The following is a 21,930-nucleotide window of genomic DNA, read 5'->3' as shown; positions in this document are numbered from 1 at the left end:
CCGTGGGAGACATTGTGCTGGGTGCCTGGGGGGTAATGAGGGGAAGGTGGGCATAAAGATCAGTAAAATGTGGTTCCTGCCCTCAAGTTGCCCATAATCTTGTAGGTGAGATGGAAGAGCGTACACCAGTCATAACATAAGGCAGATTGTGATGTGTGCTGCAATACAGTGTCTGCAGGCTTGATCCTGGCCAGCGGTAGAGAGGAATACAAGAGGAGTATAAATAACCTGCCCTGGTTTCCCAGACAAGGGAGTGATTAATTCTGACCACGGGCTCAGAAAATCTTGCCTTACAGAAGAGGCAACATTGGAGCAGGGTCTGGAGGATGAGAGGGATGTTGATGGGCGGAGAGTGGCATTTCAGACAGAGGGAACAGCAAAGTGAAGCCATCCTTAAAGAAAAAAGAAATCTCGAAGGAATTAATACACTGGGGCTTGCCTAAAATAAATTCCATGGTAGAGCTAGAAATAGAAACACAAGAGTTCTATGTTTTGGTATTTCAGTCTAAACTTTAATTGAATTCTTATTACCTTTACATTACCTTGGAGAAAACAATTTGAACTCCTGGGGGAAATAATTCTATGTAAACAGAAGGCACTGAAATAAATAAGTATATTAGTGTACCAAGGATAGTCATTTGCATCTGTTCAAATCCTAATAATAATAGTTGACTGACATAAACAACAGTACATGCAAAGACTACATTCAACCTGCTCCAACTTCCCTCTGGGACTTGTCTTTCAAGAGACTCATTGTTAGGAGAAGAGCTGGGAAATCTCTGGGCCAACTGTGTTTCTCCCCCTCATCTCTCCTCTTATAGGTCAACAGTGAACGGCTCTATCTGCCCCTGAAGCTGGGGCAAGGAAAGATAAATATCTTTTCCTTTGGCTTCCACGTGGTGGTGGAAACTGATTTTGGGCTGAAGGTTGTATATGACTGGAAGACCTTCCTGTCCATCACAGTCCCTCGGAGCATGCAGAACAGCACCTATGGTCTGTGCGGCCGCTACAACGGCAACCCTGACGACGACCTGGAGATGCCCATAGGTCTGCTCGCATCCAGCGTCAATGAGTTTGGGCAGAGCTGGGTGAAGAGGGACACCTTCTGCCAGGTGGGCTGTGGGGACCGCTGTCCGTCCTGTGCCAAGGTAGAAGGTTTCTCCAAAGTGCAGCAGCTGTGCAGCCTGATCCCCAACCAGAATGCTGGCTTCTCCAAGTGTCACAGCAAAGTTAACCCCACCTTCTTCTACAAGAACTGCCTGTTTGACTCTTGCATCGATGGGGGCGCGGTGCAGACCGCCTGTAGCTGGCTGCAGAACTACGCCAGCACCTGCCAGACTCAGGGGATCACGGTGACTGGCTGGAGGAACTACACATCCTGCAGTGAGTCCTTCTCATTGTCGCTCCTTGTAGCTTCTCTTCTTTCTTGATTGCGCTGGGAAGGCTAGTCTTCCATCTCCCTAGAAGTCAGAACATATTGAGTAGCAGTTTAAGGATATGCACTTTGGAACTGAGTTTGTTATCTGAATGAAGCATGACATGTAACCTCCTGGAGCCTCCATGTCCTTATTGGTAAAATGGAGTTAATATCACTTATTTCATGGGTTACCCTGAGGATGAAATAAGGTCATGCATATAAATCACAGAGTATCGCACATGGCATTTGGACGCACAAAGTTCGCAATAGAATGCTAACAAGAGGTTAATGAAAGAAGGATAAGTTTTAGCAGCACCTCATGGGCCCATCCTTGTGTCAATAATCCACATGCTTTGTCTAAGCATGTTATTCTATTTGATTCATACGTGTCATGTTTCAGTCTTTGTGTTTATGAAACAGAGCAGAATATTAAGAGTACATTAGAGAAGGAACTAGAGCCCCTGGATTCTAGCCTTTACTCTGTCTTTAAGGATCTGTGTGACCTTGGGGCAATTCACTTTTCCTCCCTAGTTCTCAGTTTCCCCTTCCATAAAGCAGTGGTAATGCTGCCTTTACTGTTTATGCCTCAGAAACGTCCAGGGGATCCAATTAGGTAATTGAAAGCCAGGCGCACTCTGTGCATTCTAAGCGGTATTGTTATATTAATGGCTTGCTCTGAGCCAAGACCCCATGCTAAACATTTTATCAATATACCTCATTTATTCTTCTCTGACCCAATTAGTCAAGGAGCAACTGAAACTCAGAGGAATGAAGTAACTGCCTAAGGTCGTATAATCTGAGTGGCAAAGTCAGGACTTGAGCTTCTAACCCAAAGCCCAGGCTCCCAACCCATATACTATACTGCTGGACTATGTACTGGGATAATTTACCTGCATTTAGCACATAAGAATAGGAAAAACTTGGGGGAAAAAAACCACTGTTGGTCTTTAGCTAACCTGCTTTGATCTATTTTCCTGTCTCAATCTCATTAATAATAGCATATTTCTTTAAAAAGCATATTCCCTTTAGAAGGTCTGTAGCTCTTTTAAAACTACAAATTGATCCGGAATGCATAGAGCTCTAAATAAGTGATACAGCAGGGTCCCCAGAGAATCAACTCCCATCTTCATCCTGGAAAAGGAAATTCAGATGAAAAACCAGAAACAGCATTGTGCTTTAACGCTCACACAGTCAGTTTACATTCCACACAACTGGATTCTTGTTGATTGTAAGGGAAGGGTGGGAGGAAGATGAAGGCAGGGAACAGATGCCAACCCCATTTCATCCAGGCTCAGTCCCTGAGTGGGTGAGGCCAGGCAGGGTAGGGAATGGTGCCAGTAGGGATGACAGTCCAGACAAACTGGCCTCTGATGACTTCAATAAAATAAATACACCTATAAGAAAGCTCGGGTCTGGGTAAATCCCCAGAGCTACTCTGGATTCATTGGGGTCATTCCAGTAAGACCAGAGAGCTTGTCTTCCTCTAAATCAGAAAACCAAGCTTTGGACCCAGAGGCCTAAACATGGTGCAGAATGGGGAAGCTGTTTCGGAAGGGAAAGCTCGCCTGTTTCCCCTTGGGACATGTTACAGAGACTTCCCTCTTCACCTGCAGCCACACCATGCTGGGTGTACTGCTCTCAGGGTGGCTGGGGTGGGGACAGGCATGCCACAAACCAATGCTTCCAACTGCAACAAATAGGGAAATGCACACAGGGGCTAATGCCAGGAACTCTCACCTCAATTGATGGGTCTTAATTTTTGTCACTCATGAGAAGGAAAAGAAATTGAGTCAGCAAGGCCTCACAACCTTACCACCAAGAAAGAAAGGCCCCCACAACAAAGCTTGGCTAGGGATAAAGGATAATAAGGTGATTTTTCTTGTCTTTCTCTCCCTTCTACCAGCAACCCTTTCCTCTCCCCTCCCAAATTTCTGTCCAAACATTGGTTGCCTCCTCTCTACCCTGGCTTACTAGTAATGGGAGCTCTACCCATGGTACCCAGAGCTGAGTCTGCCCTGCCTCATCCTCAGTCTCGGGTCCTATCCCTTGCCTTCTACCAGCTTCCCACCAGCACATCCCAGGCTGATACGCCAGGGCCAGCAGGTAACTTAGAATCGTTCCCATCACAAGGAGACTTAGACCTTCCCTACCTTGACATTTCAAGATAGGGGTAAAGATCCAAAAGTTAGAGCACCTGAGGAGATGGTGGTAATGAATGGCAAAAAGAAAAACTAAAATAGGAGAAAAAATATATGTTTTAAAGCTGGTATGGAGGTCAGGTTGGGGGAGAGGGCGTGGTTAGAGGCAACTTCCTTTTCCATTTTGAATCTCAGAAGCAGAGAACAGCTTCGGGAGACTGAGTCCTAATTCAGCCATTTGACCTAAGAATAGGATTGTTTTAACTGTAGCTGATATGACTCCATATCATGTGAGGACAGGCCCCATCTCTCTCCAACTCTCGTTCTACCAAAAATTAATCCAAGCATCTCATCCAATGCTTGATATGAGAAATGGTGCTTTAGGAGCAAAGGGGTTAACCTAGAACTGCCCATCAAACTTGTGCTTTTTTGGTAACAAGGTAGAATGCTGGTGTTTTTCAATGATCTGACCGTTCCTATCAATGGGATAATTTATTACTCAATTACCTTATTTGTAAACTCATTGGAAAATCTTGTAACCTAAGTTGAGCAAATAGGCTTACAGGGAGAAGGGAAGGTAAATTGTCTTAATTACTAGCCCCTCCTTAAAATTCATTGAGCTGAGTCTATCATTCTTTCAGTCCCTTAATGGGGGACTGTAATTAGGGCATTCAATGGTGAGAGGAGAAAGAGAAGGAAATAAAAAAGGAATAAATGACAGTTCCTTAGCTCTCACTATGTGCCAGGTTCTAAGTGGGATCTGGGGACTCATGCATTTACTTCTCATTGCAACCCTGTCAAGTAGGCACTACTCATAATCCCATTTTCTATAGGAAGAAACTGAAGCTCAGAGAAATGAAGTCACTTTCCCGAGGAAGGTGGCCTGGGTAAGTTGGAAAGTGGCTCCTGAGACAGTGCTCTCCCTTCTGTGCAATGCTGCCTCTCTGAGCCTGGTCACCCAGTGCCTAACTTGTGGCCAAAGTTGGTTGTCGTCATCATTTTCCCTTTTATTGGAGGCAGCTGCTGCTACTTCAGAGTGCTGGGTACAAAGTCTGATAATTAAGATTTGTCTTACGTATTTCTCCAAACATCTAATAAATTCCTGTTGAATAATTGTTAAAAAAAAATTCCTTCTATGATTACAACTATTACTACCATGAATTGCAGAAGTTATTATTGAAGTACCAGGCACTATATGAGGAGCTTTATGAATTATATCTCATTTTATTTTGATAACTACTTGATGAGGGAGACATTATGATCCCAGTTTTATAGATGAGAAAACAGAGTTTTAGAGAGAGCAAGTGACCTGTCCATAGTGACACTGCTTAATGGCAGAGCGAGGCCTCAAATCCAGGTTGGTCTGATTCCAAAGCCCCTGTCCATTCTGTTGAGCTGAATTGCTTTTTAGGGGCACCATTCATCCTGTCTACCAAGGCACAGATGCTGGGTATGGCAAGAGACACATTCTTGACCATGGTACAAATCCAGGTGCAGAGCCCAGGTCATCACTCCACAGCTCGCAGTATATCATTTGGTGGGGAGAGAGAAGCAGTGGATCAGTACTAGGAATCTGAAAGTTTGTTTTCCAAGAATCAAGTGTTTCTTAACCATCTGCCATGTTCTCACACTGTTTGGGGTGGCATGGAAGAATCAGAGTGTGAAACGTGGTGTTTATCATCCAGTTGGAGAAATAGACCCATTTGAAATACTTGAAATAACAAACATCTCTAAATTAGTAATACCTCTTCCCAAATATTACAGTGTATTACAGTCCTTCAGTCACTGTTAACACGGGCATATGGACAAGTTAAACAAATAAATAATAAAAATAAAACAAGTGAATACTGGCACATGAACAGAAAGACCAACCAAGGGAAAGAAGAGAAAGTGCAGAAACAAGCCCAAACACTAAAGAGAAATTAGCATATGGTAAAGTTGGCATTTCAAAGTACTGGGAAAACATATTTGTTATTCAGTAAATAGTAAAAGGTCAAAGGGCAAACTAGCTGGGAAAAGCTAAATCCTTCCTTCATTTCTTACTCCAAAATAAAATCCAGGCAGAACAAAGATTACACATAAAAAAATTAAATCACAAAAATACTAGAAGAAAACAAAGGAGTGTTCTTGATAATCTTGCAGTGGAGAGAATGTTTCAGAACAAATTATCCAAAGTTAAAAGGGAAATTTGATAAATTTCATTACATTAAAAATTTTACATCTTTCCATGGCAGAGAGATAAACAACTTCAAAAAAAAGTTAGAAAATTATTTAAAAATGAATGCAAAGTCAAAAGACAAATGATTAATATTTTGTAACACATACGACATACCACAAAGGCCTATTTTAATTCTTTTTTTTTTTTTTTTTGAGATGGAGTCTCACTGTCACCAGGCTGGAGTGCGGTGGCACGATCTCAGCTCACTGCAACCTCCAACTCCTGGGTTCAAGCAATTCTCCTGCCTCAGCCTCCCAAGTAGCTGGGACTAAAGGCAAGCGCCACCATGCCTGGCTAATTTTTGTAATTTTAGTAGAGACAGGGTTTCACCATGTTGGCCAGGCTGGTCTCAATCCCTTGACCTAGTGATCCACTGCCTTGGACTGCCAAAGTGCTGGGATTACAGGTGTGAACCACTGCACCTGACCTGGCCTCTTTTAATTTTTAAAGAACTTTTATAATTTAATAATAAAAATTTCAACAACATGAAATGTGAAAAGGATATGAAAAGGCAGTTAACAAAAAAAGACATACGAATGGATTATAAACAAATGAAAGCAAGAGGATCAACCTCACAAAGAAATGCAAACTAAATAAGGATATAGAATAATAATAATAATAATAATACACATATAGCATAAGGAGACAGCACATATAGTATTTTAAGCTTGTTTCCAATGATCAGACAATTTGGTGATAGACAATCAAGGAGAGTGTGGGAAAACAAACCTCCTCCAACAGTGCAGGGAGGAAGACAAATTGGCACAGCCTCTTTAGAGGCAACTTAGTGGCATTCATACCATTTGACCCAGTAATTCCACTTTCAGTAATTTATTCCGCAGATGCCCTTACTCATGAGGGCAAAGATATACGTACAGGGATGTTCACTGCAGCATCAGCATAAACATATAAAATACACTCAGCATGCAGCAGCGCAAAAGCAATAATTTGAGGATAAATGAAATGAATATTGTCATAAAGAAAGCAATGAGCAGAAATGTATATATATTATGCTCCCATTTATGCAAAAAATAATGGGCAGGGCATACACATATGCTTGTGTGCATACATACGCACACAAATGGGTGCTTGTATATGCATAGAACACTTCTGGAAAAATGGACTATAGTTTGGTATCAGAGGTTGCCATTTCATTATGCTTTTACTTGTATGGTTTGGATTTTCTACGCTATGCAAGTATTATGTATTAAACTACAAATGTTTTTTAAAAACATATGGTATATTGTGAGAGTGGTTGTATGAATCAAAACATGTGTTAAAATTCATAGAACTGTGTACTCTAAAAGTAGATGTTACCACTAGATAATTTAATAAATGAAATAACCCCCCATATAGATACTGTATACAGTATAGGGTAGACATTCCCACACAATGGTAGTTGTGCTTTTAGTATACATTGATTGAGATAATAGCTTCTACAAAACTTTTTAAGCAAACCTATCTTTAATGATTGACTGATACTTATGGAACACTTATGTGCCAGCCACCGTCCTGAGCACACAGACTCACTTAATCCTTTGCAACCAGGCATGAAGCGAATGCTATTGGTATCTGTATTTATAGTGAAGAAAGCTGAAGCTCAGAGAGCCCAGGTGATGCTCTGGGTCTCTTACAGCTGGTTCCAGAGCCCACACCCTTCACCAGGACCCTACTTGCCTTCTGTAGAAGCATCTAGATGCATTTGAAAAATGGTAGAACATAATTGATGTGAGTCAGTTTGCACAGACATGTGCACATGCACACACGTGCATGCCAGCACGTGTACTCGTGCACACACACACACACACACGTTCACGCCAGCACGTGTACTCATGCACACACACACACACACACACACAGAGTACATTTGCCTTCTCAGAGATCATGGGGCTCAGGCATCTATGGATGGTAAACTGGTGGCTTAGAAAAAGGTTCTGTAGAAGCTCTGGGGTGTAGAGGAGCTGACATTGGTCTAAGAGGGAGAGCTATATGGGTAAGCTGGGACTCCCACTGGGACTTGAAGAACCAGGAATTTCGATAGGCTGAGAGGATGAAGAAGGGCATGAATAAGAAAGATCAATGTGAATGAAGACCTAGAGGCAGGAGGAGTGTGGGTGCTCTGAGAGGTTATCAGGTGACATGTCTAACTGGAGATTCAGATGCGGGGTGGGTTTAGGTGGCAGGCAATAGAGGATCGCAGTGGCCAGGCTGAGGAGAGGACGACCATGATGTGAGAAGCTCCAGCCACCTCCATCTGCACGTTGGCCCTTTATTTAAGAAGCAACTAATCAGACCCAGGCTTTCTGTGAGCGAAGAGGGCAGTAATGAAGAAAGGCGGCAGACCTCCTACCTCCTGCCTCTCCCTGTGCCCTTCATCCCCCTGAGTAGGTGAGCAAAAGCTGTGAGAAAACCCTCCTCGGTGCCTTGTGATCATGTGAGTCTTGACTTGTCTGTCCTGTTCCAGCTGTCACCTGCCCTCCAAACAGCCATTATGAGAGCTGCGTGAGTGTCTGCCAGCCCCGCTGTGCCGCCATCCGCCTGAAGAGTGACTGCAGCCACTACTGCGTGGAGGGCTGTCAGTGCGACGCTGGCTACGTCCTCAACGGCAAGAGCTGCATCCTGCCCCACAGCTGCGGCTGCTACTCCGATGGCAAATATTACGAGGTATGGGAGGCCAGCCTGGCGTCCTCCTTGCCAATGATCAGATTCCTCTCCAACTCTAAGAGGTTGGTCAGATTGACCAATTTTCCCACTTCATTATGAAGAGCATCATGTTCATGGCAGGGGAGTGGGATGGGGGGTAGAGAGGCTAAGCACACTCTTCAGATGATGCTCTTGGGCACTGAGTGTCAGAAAAGCACCTGAGTGTCTCCCTCCTCCCTCCTCCACATTGGCAAGGTCTCCGGTGCTCTGCCTCCCCTACTCACTCACATTTGTGTGTCTCTGTCGTGCCTTTCTCTGTTTTCTGTCCTGTAAATCTCAGTTTGAAAGCTTCAGATACAGCTATAGTTTGGAAATATGGTAGCTGTGAATCTGACATTTGTAGCTGTCTTAGCTAAGGACATTTGTCACTGGAAAATATGGAGCTGGAGGCTGAGTGGGGCGGCCTTCCCTCTCTGGCTGTTGAGGCTCCGTGAGGGTAGCTGTGGCTGCCATCTCCACGTGTGCCATTTGTCACTGTGGATCATCCCCAGAGTTTGGTCTGGACTGCTAATGTGGTACCCCCACATCCCACCCTCTGCGGCGCCCCCTACAGGGGTTTAAACATAGAGTTTATGAAGATGCCCTTCGCAGATGTTTATCAATAAAACATATTAGTTCACGAAATCATTTCACTTTTTGGACTTTGTAATCTTTCCATAATACTAAGCTAGAATTCCATAATACTAAGCTAGAAAAGCTCTTGAATAGACAAGGCATTTAGTTCATGGTTCGACCTCAAGCCCATTCCCTGTTTAAATGACATCAAAACCGTATGTTGGCAAGTTAGATGGTTAACAACTATGAATAATAGAGTATCTGCTGTTTGCAAAGCACTGTGTTGGTGGTATTGTGGGGGATGAGAAAGCATGTCCCCTGCCTTGAGGATCTTAAAAATCTATTCAGAAGAGAGAAACAATGTACGTTAAAGAACAGGAGAACAGTTACAAAATAACCTATCAGCAAGTGAAAAAGAATACCCTACAGAACTAATCAATTTTAAGTGAAAAAGAATAGTAGCATTTAAAATAAATCTAACTGAAATGTCTGAATTGGAAATCAACTAGGCGAAAAATAAATAGTAACTCCTTTTTGTAAAGATGCATTGACTCATTCAAGTTGCCCTAACTTTGGGGGTAAATAAAAGAAATGTGGAAGTGACCCTCAATTTCACTTTCAGTGGAAAATTTATTTAAATGCTATATTAGAAAGACAGGGAGGAAGTAAGGTAAAATAGTGGAACTAATCAAACGAGGCTTTTTGGGAGAGGGGGTGTTGAAATGAGCTCTTAGAAATATTATTTGAGGCCGGGCGCGGTGGCTCAAGCCTGTAATCCCAGCACTTTGGGAGGCCGAGATGGGCGGATCACGAGGTCAGGAGATCGAGACCATCCTGGCGAACACAGTGAAACCCCGTCTCTACTAAGAAATACAAAAAATAGCCGGGCGAGATGGCGGGCGCCTGTAGTCCCAGCTACTCGGGAGGCTGAGGCCGGAGAATGGCGTGAACCCGGGAGGCGGAGCTTGCAGTGAGCTGAGATCTGGCCACTGCACTCCAGCCTGGGCTACAGAGCGAGACTCCATCTCAAAAAAAAAAAAAAAAAAAAAAAGAAATATTATTTGAAAGGAAAAGGTAGAACATGTGGAAAAAATTAATGAATTCTGTTTTCTCACAGTTGAGGAGAAGATACAATCAGGCTCAAAACTCAAAAAATACTCCATAAACTGTGTTCCCCAGCCCGGAGACTTACCAAAACCTATCCATCTATCAACTGTGCCATGCACCCTCGGCAGGCATCCTGAGTGTCAGTGTGGCATAATTCAATGAAACCTGGGTTCGATCCTAGCAGTACCACCGCTGGAGGTGTGACACTGAGCAAACGCTGTCATTTCTCTGAGCGTCTGTTTCCCTGTGAATGAAATGTGACTAATGATACCAACCCAGTAGGGCTGTTGGATAAATAATCTATGCTGGGTTCCTAGCCTACTGCCTGGCATCGAGTCCTTCAATAATTGGGAGCTGCTATTGTTATTGTTGTTTTGTTATTCTCTTGAGAAACATTTTGTAAACGAAAAATCCAGGCGTGTTAATGAAAGGATGCAAATAAAAGCCCTTGGGACTCTCAGGAAAAGCATGGTCAGCTCTTGGCTGCTATTAGTACTACAGTGTAAACATTATGAACAGTTTTTCATCAGAACCTCAGTGGATTTTGACAACAGCTTACATCCGGGAAGCAGGAAACTCAGAGAACAAAGAATCCACATCTACTTGCCACCATTCCAAAGCGCTTGGGGGCTTGTTCATAGAATAAATTTCTTTGGAAATGAATAGAGACTATGCCTGGCTATTAGCATGTAGAGTGATCACCCAGCTGTCATTGTCATGTGTGATTAAGGTGAAGAAAGCAGCGTTGGGCCAGCCACTTTACTGTGATGCTCGTTTCAGGATCAGATTCTCTTGTGGATGAATTATTTACCCTTTATCATATCCACATACATCAAGTTATTTTTCTCTTTTCAGCACTGTAATGTCTGACTTCTTATCAGGGAGAGGCCAAACCATCCACTCAGTTATTCTATAAATCTGATAAGAGAAATGAAGTCAATTTGTGATGCTGTTGGCACCCAGAATATGTTATGTAAGTCTGGAAGGAGAGTAGACTTAGTTCCAGAAATGACTTCACTTTGAGGATGAAAGAATCAGCAATAGCATCTTGAAGTGCACTGCAATCAGGAAAGTTGTTCTGGAAGATCTTCTCCTCTATCTATTTACCCTTAAATCTGAGTCATATCTGTAGTTGATATCCAGGGTTTTGATGTCTCTAGTTAAAGCAGAAAACTGACCAGACAGAAACATAGGCCTTTTTGTGCTGTTGAAAGATCTTTTCTGGATAACACTATTTTGGTAAGTCGATAATGCATTGAGTGCCCACATCTCTCTGACACAGTCTATTTGTTGGTACCACCTCCCACTTGGACAATCATGACCAATTTGCAACAGTTTCCTGGAATTCTTAGTCTAGAGCAAGTGCAACATCAAGAATGCAAACCCTACCAAGCAGAGTCGTGCCTGCAGATTGCCGCCTGTTTTGGGAAAAGTAGAAAATAACATTCTAGTTGTGGGACTCCTGGGAAAGAAAAGAAAAGAAAAGAATAGCTGCCTCCAGTTGAGGATACGCTATGTTGTAGGTATTTTATATAATGTTGCATAATTTCTTCACCATCTGAAAGACGATGAGCTGTTCTACTCCTGTAATAGCAGCTTCTATTTATTGAGTGCCTACCCTATGCCAGGAAGTGTGTTTTATACATCTTATTTAAGTTAGTGCTTACAACTGCCCTGTAAGACATTATTTTAAATTTCATTTTATTATTATTACTTCTGAGATAGGGTCTCTCTCTGTTGCCCAGGCTGGAGTGCAGCGGCAGGATCACAACTCACTGCAGCCTCTACCTCCCAGGCTTAAGCGATCCTCCCACCTCAGCCTCTGGAGTAGCTGGGACTACAGACATGCACTACCATGCTGGTTATTATTATCATTATTATTATTACTATTATTTTGAGACAGAGTTTCGCTCTGTCGCCCAGGCTGGAGTGCAATGGCACGATCTCGGCTCACTGCAACCCCCACCTCCCAGGTTCAAGCGATTCTCCTGCCTCAACCTCCCGAGCAGCTGGGACTGTAGACATGTGCCACCACACCTGGCTAATTTTTGCATTTTTAGTAGAGACGGGGTTTCACCATGTTGGCCAGGCTGGTCTCGAGCTCCTGATCTCAGGTGATCCACCCACCTCAGCCTCCTAAAGTGCTGGGATTACAGGCATGAACCACTGCACCCGGCCTATTATTATTATTATTATTTTAAGTAGAGATGAGGTTTCATTGTGTTGCTCAGGTTTGTCTCAAACTCCTGGGCTCAAGTAGTCCTTCCACCTGGACCTCCCAAAGTGCTGGGATTATAGGCATGAGCCACTGCACTCAACCACAGGATACTATTAATATCTCCAATTTAGAAATGAGCAAAGTGACACTGGGGAGGTGAGTGATGTTACTCAAGATGGCACAGGCGGGGATACAGGACTAGATTGAAACCCAGGTGATCTGATCCCAAAACGTTCCTTTCATGGACCCCAGGTGTTCTCCGGATCTCTCACATTCAGGACACATGGGAATGAAGGTACTTCCAACAGAAGTAAGTTGGAAGCAGACGAGACACAAGGAAGGGTGAGGATTGTGAAATGTGAAATGGTTAATCAGAAGTGCTGGTCATTGCTTTCTTACTACTGTTTAAGACTTGAAGGGCCAATTTATCATTCTTAAGTGAATTTTAATTTCATCTTTGAAGCAGAGTCTGTACTTGTCAGAAGTGCGATTCCTTGATGAATATTTTCTACCAAATATTCTTCCTCTTTACCTAGTTCCTCTAACAGCTGCACATTCAGGTTGACTGTGATTAGTTCTACAATCCAGCCACAAAGATTTCAGAGTTCTTTATTAAAATCAATCAAGTTATGGCCGGGGTGGTGGCTCACACCGGTAATCCAAGCAGTTTGAGAGGCTGAGGCAGGAGGATCGCTCGAGCCCAGCAGTTCAAGAACATAGTGAGACTCCGTCTCTACAAAAAATACAAAAATTAGCTGGGTGTGGTGGCGTGTACCTATAGTTCCAGCTACTAGGGAGGCTGAGATAGGAGAATAGCTTGAGTCCAGGCATTCCAGGTTACTTACAGTGATCTGCGATTGCGCCAGTGCACTCCAGCCTGGGCAACAGAATGAGACCCTGTCTTTAAGAATAAATACATAAGTAAATAAGTAAATGTCAAAACTGCATATTGTTTGGCGTCTGAGTTGCATGCAACTGATGGAGCCTTTGAGTTGAGACCGTTTCCCCACTGCTGCCTCCTACAAATTCCAGCCCTATTAAAGATAGGCTAGCCCAGCCTGATAAAAGACCAGGGGGACTGGACTTTGGGGTCTCCAGCCCTGACCACAGTCTGAATTTAATGCAAATGGCGCCTCTCTTCCAGCCCAAGCAGCTGTTCTGGAACAGCGACTGCACGCGGCGCTGCCGCTGTTTCCGTCGCAACCTGATCCAGTGCGACCCGCGCCAGTGCAAGTCCGACGAGGAGTGCGCGCTGCGCAATGGGGTGCGCGGCTGCTTCAGCACCAAGACCTCCTACTGCCTGGCGGCCGGCGGCGGCGTCTTCCGCACCTTCGACGGCGCCTTCCTCCGCTTCCCGGCCAACTGCGCCTTCGTGCTGTCCACCATCTGCCAGAAACTGCCCGACATCTCCTTCCAGCTTATCATCAACTTCGACAAGTGGTCGGCCCCCAACCTCACCATCATTTCTCCCGTCTACTTCTACATTAACGAAGAGCAGATTCTCATCAGCGACCGGAACACGGTCAAGGTGACCAGTCTGGTGTCCATTCTTAAGAAGGGGCCCGGAAACAAGGGGTTGGCTGGGGGATTGTGTAGGGTTCTCCCAGATAGCCAAGTTGTGGGATAGATTGTTGCTTCATGGTGTTCCACACACAGTGACCAGGTTTTAAAGAATCGAAGTATGAAGATGCTTTAAGCATAAGAATGGACACCATTTGGTTCTTGGCTGATGATTCCAAAGGCAGGAGACTTGCGGGGTCTCAGAGCCAGGCAATGGCATGGGTGCTAACAGAGCTTCAGGTGATAAATTGTTAGATAAATCAGCTTTTACTCTGATTACTTTCCAAAATGCGTCTCATTTGTTTTTAACAGCCCTTAAGATTATTTTTGGCTCTGCCCTCTTGTAGTCAGACCCACCCTTCATCTTTGCCATCCTTTCTATAAGCTAAGAGAAAGCAAGCATTTGCCTACAAAACACCAATCTGAGTGAAAACCTGACACACACCTCCTTTGTCCAAGGGCCACATGATGACCTGCTGAGGGGCAGGAAATGGGAGGCTGCACTTGGTGGACTTCTCTTAGGTTGGCTCCTCCTTAGGCCCATTTCCTGGTTTCTTGTTTATCTTACACCTGTGTGTAAATAAATGTAAACCCCCCACCCAACCCCCCACTCACCCCCACAACAACTATGGCTCTCTACTTGAATTCCTCCCACCCCTTTTAAGAAGATCACCTGCTCAGATGCACTGTTGACAGTGACCCAGCCTCTCAGGCAGAGCAGGCTGCTGCCCCCGGTCGCCCGAAAGGATGGAGCCAGGCCCCAGCACTGTGAGCACAGGGAGGGAGGGACCCAGAGACAGCCACTTTACCACTTTTTGGAATTGAGTGTTATTGCGTGTATCTGTTTTCCACCTGCTCAGATAATCAGGCCTTGAGTGTATCTTTAATTGAAGAGTCATCAAATAGCATAGTATCAAGCATCAGGCAAAAGACCAGCAGTATTTTGTGAGCTTAAAATGAAGAATCTGAAATTTAATACCAGTTTTAACTTCAGTGAAAGGTGCCACTGTTTTTGACATTCTCATTCCTTTTACAAATTGGCCCACATCAACACGACAGCGTTGGTCCAGAATCCAGGAGCTAGAAAATGAAAATGACCACCCGAGAAAAACTGACATTGTGGCTGAACAAAATACCCAAGCTAGTCAAAACAGTAGAGACTCATTTTTTAAAAAGGTGTCTGTTTTTTATTTTTTTATTTTAAGGTACAAAAGCTACTAATAGCCTGGGGAGAAAATTTTTATTTTGTAAGTACAGGAAAAGCATGTTATATTCTGTCCCAAGGGCTAAGGAAAGAAAATGTTAGAAAGCAGGAAAATGACAAATGCAGAAAATAATGTGCCTATAGGTCCTCTGGGGGGACCTCCAGTTTGAACATTATAAGCAAGAAAACGATAAACATGGCAATGATGCCCAGATCCATTTTAACTGTGTTAGACTCTCGTTGGCACAGGATTGGGATTTCATTTTCAGTAATTGGCTTATGCTGGGGAAAGTTTTAGACACAAATGCAGCCATTCATTGTGGGTTATACTTTTCTAAGATTTCCTTATCTCTCACCTCCTCTCCCCTACTTCTGTTCCATAGTTGCTTCCTTTGGGGCAACTACACAGTAAGATGAGTGAATGCCTTTAAACTCTAGGGCAGGAGCTGGCAAATCTGCTTGCTGCCTGTTTGTGTAAATAAAGCTTTGCTGGAACACATCCACACTCATTTAGTTGTGTATTGTCTGTGGTTGCTGTCATGCTGCAGGGACAGAGTGGAGTCGTTGAGACAGAGATCACAGAGCCTGCGATGCCCAAAATATTTTCCCTGGCCCTTTCCTGAACAATTTTGGCAACCCCTGCTCTAAGTGTAATTATTTTCTGTTTTCCTCCTCCTATAGGTGAATGGCACACAAGTGAATGTTCCATTTATAACTGGTTTGGCAACCAAAATCTACAGCAGTGAGGGGTTTCTGGTGATTGACACCAGCCCAGACATCCAGATATACTACAATGGTTTCAACGTCATTAAAATCAGCATCAGCGAGAGGCTGCAGAACAAAGTGTGTGGTCTCTGTGGCAACTTCAACGGGGACCTAACAGATGATTATGTGACCTTGCGAGGGAAGCCGGTGGTAAGCAGCGTGGTGCTGGCCCAGAGCTGGAAAACCAATGGCATGCAGAAGAGGTGAGGGTGTAGGAGTTCAAGCCACTAAACTTGGTGGCCCAGGTTCTCTCACGTCCATGGGTGGTGTGAATGAGGAATGCACTTTCCTTAGCACTGCCCCTGTTCTGCTACAGAGATGAACCAAAGCTCTTTGGAGTTTTGATGCTAAAACTAGGCACATCAGAGACCCCAGTAATTTTGTGAACTGCAGAGGAAGGAGTTGGGCTTAGATGATATAACTCTAATTTTCAGGTCATCCAGCCCTTGGCTAAACAGAAGAGTGTGCCCAGGATGAGAACTCTGAAGCCTTGACCAGCTGCCCACCCGGGACCTAGGCACCCCTGCTGGGTGTGGAATTAAGAGTTGACTCAGAAGAAGAAGGGCTATCTTTGACTCCCTTAGCGCTGGGTCTAATTGTGTGTCCTTGCCTCTTACAAGAAGGCTTGACTATGGTTGTGTAGGTAGAAGTTGGTGGGAATCAGGAAAGCCTTTTTTAAAAACAGAAGTTACAAGGTTATTATTAGGCCCACCCCTGGCCAGCAAAGAGAGAGTGAGCTAAAGAAGTTATTCCAAGGCCGGGCGCGGTGGCTCAAGCCTGTAATCCCAGCACTTTGGGAGGCCGAGACGGGTGGATCACGAGGTCAGGAGATCGAGACCATCCTGGCTAACACGGTGAAACCCCGTCTCTACTAAAAAAAAATACAAAAAACTAGCCGGGCGTGGTGGCGGGCGCCTGTAGTCCCAGCTACTCGGGAGGCTGAGGCAGGAGAATGGCGTGAACCCGGGAGGCGGAGCTTGCAGTGAGCTGAGATCCAGCCACTGCACTCCAGCCTGGGCGACAGAGTGAGACTCCGTCTCAAAAAAAAAAAAAGAAGTTATTCCAAAGGTTTTAGATTTAGGGCCCCTCAGGGCTGCTGAGTATGTGGATACCTTTCTGGATCTGTAGATATGCTTCTCTTTCTTGTTAGTTCTGCTTGTACAATGGCTCAATCACGTTGCTTTACATGCTAAATATCAGCTAAATCCCTAGTCTTGGAAATCACACTTTAAGCCTCTTTGACCCTGCCCCAAGTGCACAGTGAACAATGTATCATATATTAGACTATCCTGTGAATTATGGGACTCAGAGCTGTGAAAATCCTTGGACAGTATCTTGTCCAGTCTCTTCCTTTCCTAGGTAAAACAGAGACTAAGACAGAGAATGACTTACATGAGGAGGCCCCATATATGGCAAAGCCAGGACGAGATTCCAGGATTCCTAATTTGGTGCTTACTCTAGGATGCTATGCATTGACCCACAGATAGAAAAGAGAGAACTTTGGACATTATATTTAGAACACTACTTTAAGCCACTGTAGTGTTTCCAAAGATAGGCAAGGTTCAGCTCCTCCTGAGGAATTATGATTCCGTTTGAATTTGGCCGGCCTGCCTCCCTCCCTCCTCCCTCCCTCCTTCCCTCCCTCTTTCCCTTCCTTCCCCTTTCCCTTCACTTCCCTTCCCTTCCGTTCCCTTCCCTTCCTTCCCCTCCCCTCCCCTCCCCTCCCCCACTCCCCCTTCCCTTCCTGCTCCTCCTCCTCACCGGTCCCCTCCCCTCCCCTCCTCTTCCTTTTAAAATAAACTGTCATCAGCTGGACACCGACTTTCTTGTAATGTTTTGCTTTTGGTCCCTCATGGCTAAAGTGGAACTGGCTTAGAAGGCTTCCTTTCAAATCTTTAATTCTGCCAAGTATCATTACTATTATCATTGTTATTAGTTATTATATCCATACCTGTTAATGGTTATTATATCAATTGTATCAATCATATCAATCAATTATGCCAAAGTGTTCGTGGTTACTATATCAATATCTGCCTTTCGTATGGCACTTTGGCCACTAATCCATCATTCCATTTTAGCCTCACTGTAGTTCAATGATATAAGCGACAGGAATTACCGTTTCACCTTCTTAGATGGATAGAATAGAGACCAGTAGTATCTGACTTGCCGAAGGTCACAAAGCTAATTAGTGTTGGAATTGGCACAGTGCACTAGCTTCAGGGGTAGCAAAACAGGTACAGATGCTATTTACCTTCCATTGAAGATCTCAGATGGCTGTTTTTGCTTTACTCAGTCTGACCAGACCTCTTGCCCCCAGCTGCAACGAGCTGCAGTTCTCACAGTATGCAGCCATGTGTGACAATGTGCACATCCAGAAGATGCAGGGTGATGGCTACTGCCTGAAGCTCACCGACATGAAGGGCTTCTTCCAGCCCTGCTATGGGCTTCTTGATCCCCTCCCATTCTACGAGTCCTGCTACCTGGACGGCTGCTACAACCACAAGAAGTTCCAGCTGTGCGGCTCCCTGGCCGCCTACGGGGAGGCCTGCCGCTCCTTCGGGATCCTCAGCACCGAATGGATTGAGAAGGAGAATTGCTGTAAGAGAATTATTTTATTTCTGTGGATTCCATTTTCAGTGAAAAGAACAGCTTTGCAGGTAGCATTGCTTTTTCTAGGGATGACTGGTCCTCTCCAGATTTACTCATAGATCTGCTTCCAGGATTGGATAGTAGAGAGCTGTGAGCTGCAGCCGAGATTCAGTGACTGGCCCCTCCCATGGAGCCTAACCCACCTATGGTTTTTGTCCAGCTATGGAATTTGGAAAACAAACGTGGGAAGATGGGGCTCTCTGGGTTGGAAGAGCCCTGGTTTAGTGGCTTATGAGGTAGAGGGACATAGTGTGGGATTCCCGATGGATTTTAGTTCCCAAACTCATCTCCACCTTGGCTTCTTTAGCATGAGGTCATCCTCTATCAGAAAGCGAAGGCAAGAGCAGGTGGAAGGCAGAGGTGGAACTGAGCTGGTTATGTCCACCTGGGCTGAAAGGAAGCTGCAGTTGGATTGACTGTGGAGATCACATATATTAGATCAGCTGGTAAAAAAAAAAAAGGTAAACAGAATCTTGTGGGTTTTTTTCTGTAGTAAGAAAATTATTTTGATGTGTATTCTATTATTCAATTTGTTCATTTTCCTACTGTGTTAATCAAATAGGGGAGCGATTATAGATGTATACACACACATGTAAACGTGCCGTAGACATACATGTGTGTCCATACACATAAATGGTCACTCCCACTAGTGTGGCCAACAGAATGTGTGTTTTGTGCTCTGACCCACACCACCAGCCCGGTGTGTATATAGGTACCACTGTGAAAACAGGCTGACTCCAAGACGATACATACACGTTGGTGAATTTGCAGACCAAACTGGATCAAATGTAGGAATACACTTTAATTCAGAGCCTAAAAACAATGCAGTTAATTAAAATACATTTCAGTGATTTCAGAAACTGTTAAGCAAATTACTAGTCTCTGTTGGAAACTAACAAAAATATTTGTTAATGTTTTACTCTGCTGTGTTCATAAGAATACTTTCAATGACTTTAAAAATTAACTGTTTTGAACTTTTCAAATTGTCAGGAATTTTTAAAAATACATATATAATTCAAAAAAACTCAAAGCTTCCATCTGTCTAAGGGCATGTTTTATCTGCCAGTTGGCAGATGGACCACCACATTTTTAAATAAACGTTTCCTTCTTGTGGACTGTAACCTCTGCACCATGTTTCTGTTACTCTGTTTGTCATTCTCATGCAGAGTCGGTCAATCATAACATTCGCTTGGTGGCTGCCATGTGCTTAGCACTGTGCTAGGTACTGGATATACTGGGCCGGTGAAAGGATCTTTATAAAAAGCAGCCTTTTGAAAATAAATATATTTAACTTATGCTGATGGCATTCTTTCAGTTGTCCTTCCAGAAATTAAGACAGGCTTATGCTGAGTCATCCATGTACTCCTACCTAATGTAATTAGTTACCTACCAGAGGGGCGTGGCAGCTGAGTCAGAAGAGGTGTATGGAGCTGTGGGCAGCCTGGGATTTTTGTTTTGTTTTTAAACTCTTTTTTTCCCTGTGTGTGGGGGTATGTGTGTCTGTGGTGAGAACATGAAACTCTAGTCTGTTGGTAATTTTCAAGTGTACAGTGTATTGGTACTAACTATAGCCACTTTGATGTACAGTAGATCGCTTGGATTTATTCCTCTTGTCTAAATGAAATTTTGCATCCTTTAAAAACTCTGTTTTAAAAAACTCTTGAAGCCAACTTGGCTCATGCTGGGATTGAACAGTTGTTTCTTTAGCACTGTCCATCACATACCGTGATGAACAGGAGGAATATTCTGTCTTGATAGGCAGAGCGATTCTTTAAATAAAGAAATGAACTTCTAAAAGAAAATGCTCCTAATTAGTGGTTCTCAAACTGAGGCATTGACTATCTTGCAGGTGATCTCATCTGTTACAGAAATATTGTTCATAAAAACATGATGATGATACTCCACATAACATCTTTATTTTACTTACAGTTTTACCCTTTTGGCAAAACAGCACCATGAATCTAAGTCAATGCTGGTGAGCTGTGTGGAGGTTTTTCCTTTGTCTATTTTTACAAAATCAAGTAGCAGATCACGGGGGAAAGTGAACCAAGAATCAGAAAGGAGTTAGAAGCGCTGGTGTGGGAGACCTCTCTGGGATCTTACTGGCCCTAATATGTTCATTATTGACACATATTTATTGTGCACCAACCATGAGGTGGTTGAATGCTGGGATGTAGAGATAAATGATTTGGATGCTACTCTTTATATAAATATCAGTGCAAATCGTTGTGCTATAGTGTAGTGGGTGCCTTAATCGTGGTAAGATTACTGGGGTTAAGAGCATCTGTGCATTCAGTCTTCACCACTTACCTTCGCTTTTGACCTTGGGCAAGTTTCAGCTGTGAAATAGAGCTTATAATATTTAGCCTTGAGGAGTATTTGCGAGGGTCAAAGAAGCTAATCCAGGCCCATAGCAGGCACCTATTTGCTAGCTATTGACATTATTTTCTGGAAGGTTGCCCTGTCTGTTAACCTGCAGCTGCCATCTGACCATTTCCAATGTGATTAAAGAGGCAAGTCTGGAGTGGAACCAAATGCTACTGCATGTAGGTGTGAAAATCAAGTTGTGCATGTTTCTGTGTGTTTTTCTTTTTAGCAGGAGTGGTTGAAGATCCCTGTGTGGGGGCGGACTGTCCCAACCGAACCTGCGAGCTGGGCAATGGCAGGGAGCTGTGTGGCTGCATCGAGCCGCCCCCCTATGGAAACAGTGAGTGACACGGGCCACCTCCCCACCCAGAAAGGCCCCGTGGGAGATGCTGCTCTGGGGAGGGACCTTGATGCATCCCACTTTGTGAAGCTTTCCCAAACAGTGAAGCTTTCAGGAGCATTTAAGCAGAACAAGGAAGCAATCTGACTGCTTCAAAGTACAGCTACATCCTTTTCCTCAATACATTGTAATGCACAAATTTGTACATGAATGGAACCAGCCATTTCCATCTGAGGTCACGTTCAACACCAGAAAGGTCCAAATTGATCTTTTAGATGCACAAGGAAATAGGGTATTTTGATGTCAATATGAAATAATTAGGATGAATGTTATTTAAAGCCAGATTTATTTGGCCCAAAGCTTTTTGGTCCCGAAGATATGTACGACTGAAATGTCTGAAGCAAGCCATAAATAACTAGGACTCCAGGACTTGTTCCTAACTGTAGCTCCCTTGGTGTGGAAATGGCCTTGTCCACTGCCGAGCCTGCCTGGATGGCAGCTTGAAGCGGAGCTGCTTTGCCTTCCATCTCTGCTCCCCTTCCTGAACCAAGTAACGCAGAGGCAGCTGCTAAATTTAACAGCATTGGAGAATGAAAATCTGGTTGACCAAAGGCTCCTTAGGAGGGGACAAGGGCTTCACCTAAACAGATAAAAATGTTTTTCTCTGTTTCTATAGTGCTTATTAGCTG

General features: G+C 44.1%; 1 protein-coding gene across 11 annotated transcripts in view; it reads left to right on the top strand.

Moving 5' to 3' along the window:
- TECTA (tectorin alpha) overlaps positions 1-21,930 on the top strand; it is a 98,609-nt gene that overhangs the window by 57,227 nt on the left and 19,452 nt on the right. For 9 of the 11 annotated variants that reach the window (XM_017949013.3, XM_017949012.3, XM_009187515.4 and 6 more), the window contains 6 exons: positions 822-1,383; positions 8,238-8,437; positions 13,501-13,884; positions 15,802-16,088; positions 18,203-18,483; positions 21,131-21,241. In XM_017949013.3, coding sequence (XP_017804502.1) covers positions 822-1,383; positions 8,238-8,437; positions 13,501-13,884; positions 15,802-16,088; positions 18,203-18,483; positions 21,131-21,241 — 1,825 coding nt within the window. The other 2 variants (XM_017949016.3, XM_017949015.3) reach the window with 2 other exon arrangements.

This window comes from Papio anubis, chromosome 12 (assembly GCF_008728515.1).
Source record: "Papio anubis isolate 15944 chromosome 12, Panubis1.0, whole genome shotgun sequence".
Taxonomy (NCBI): Eukaryota; Metazoa; Chordata; class Mammalia; order Primates; family Cercopithecidae; genus Papio; species Papio anubis.
This window is presented reverse-complemented; position numbering and strand designations above follow the sequence as displayed.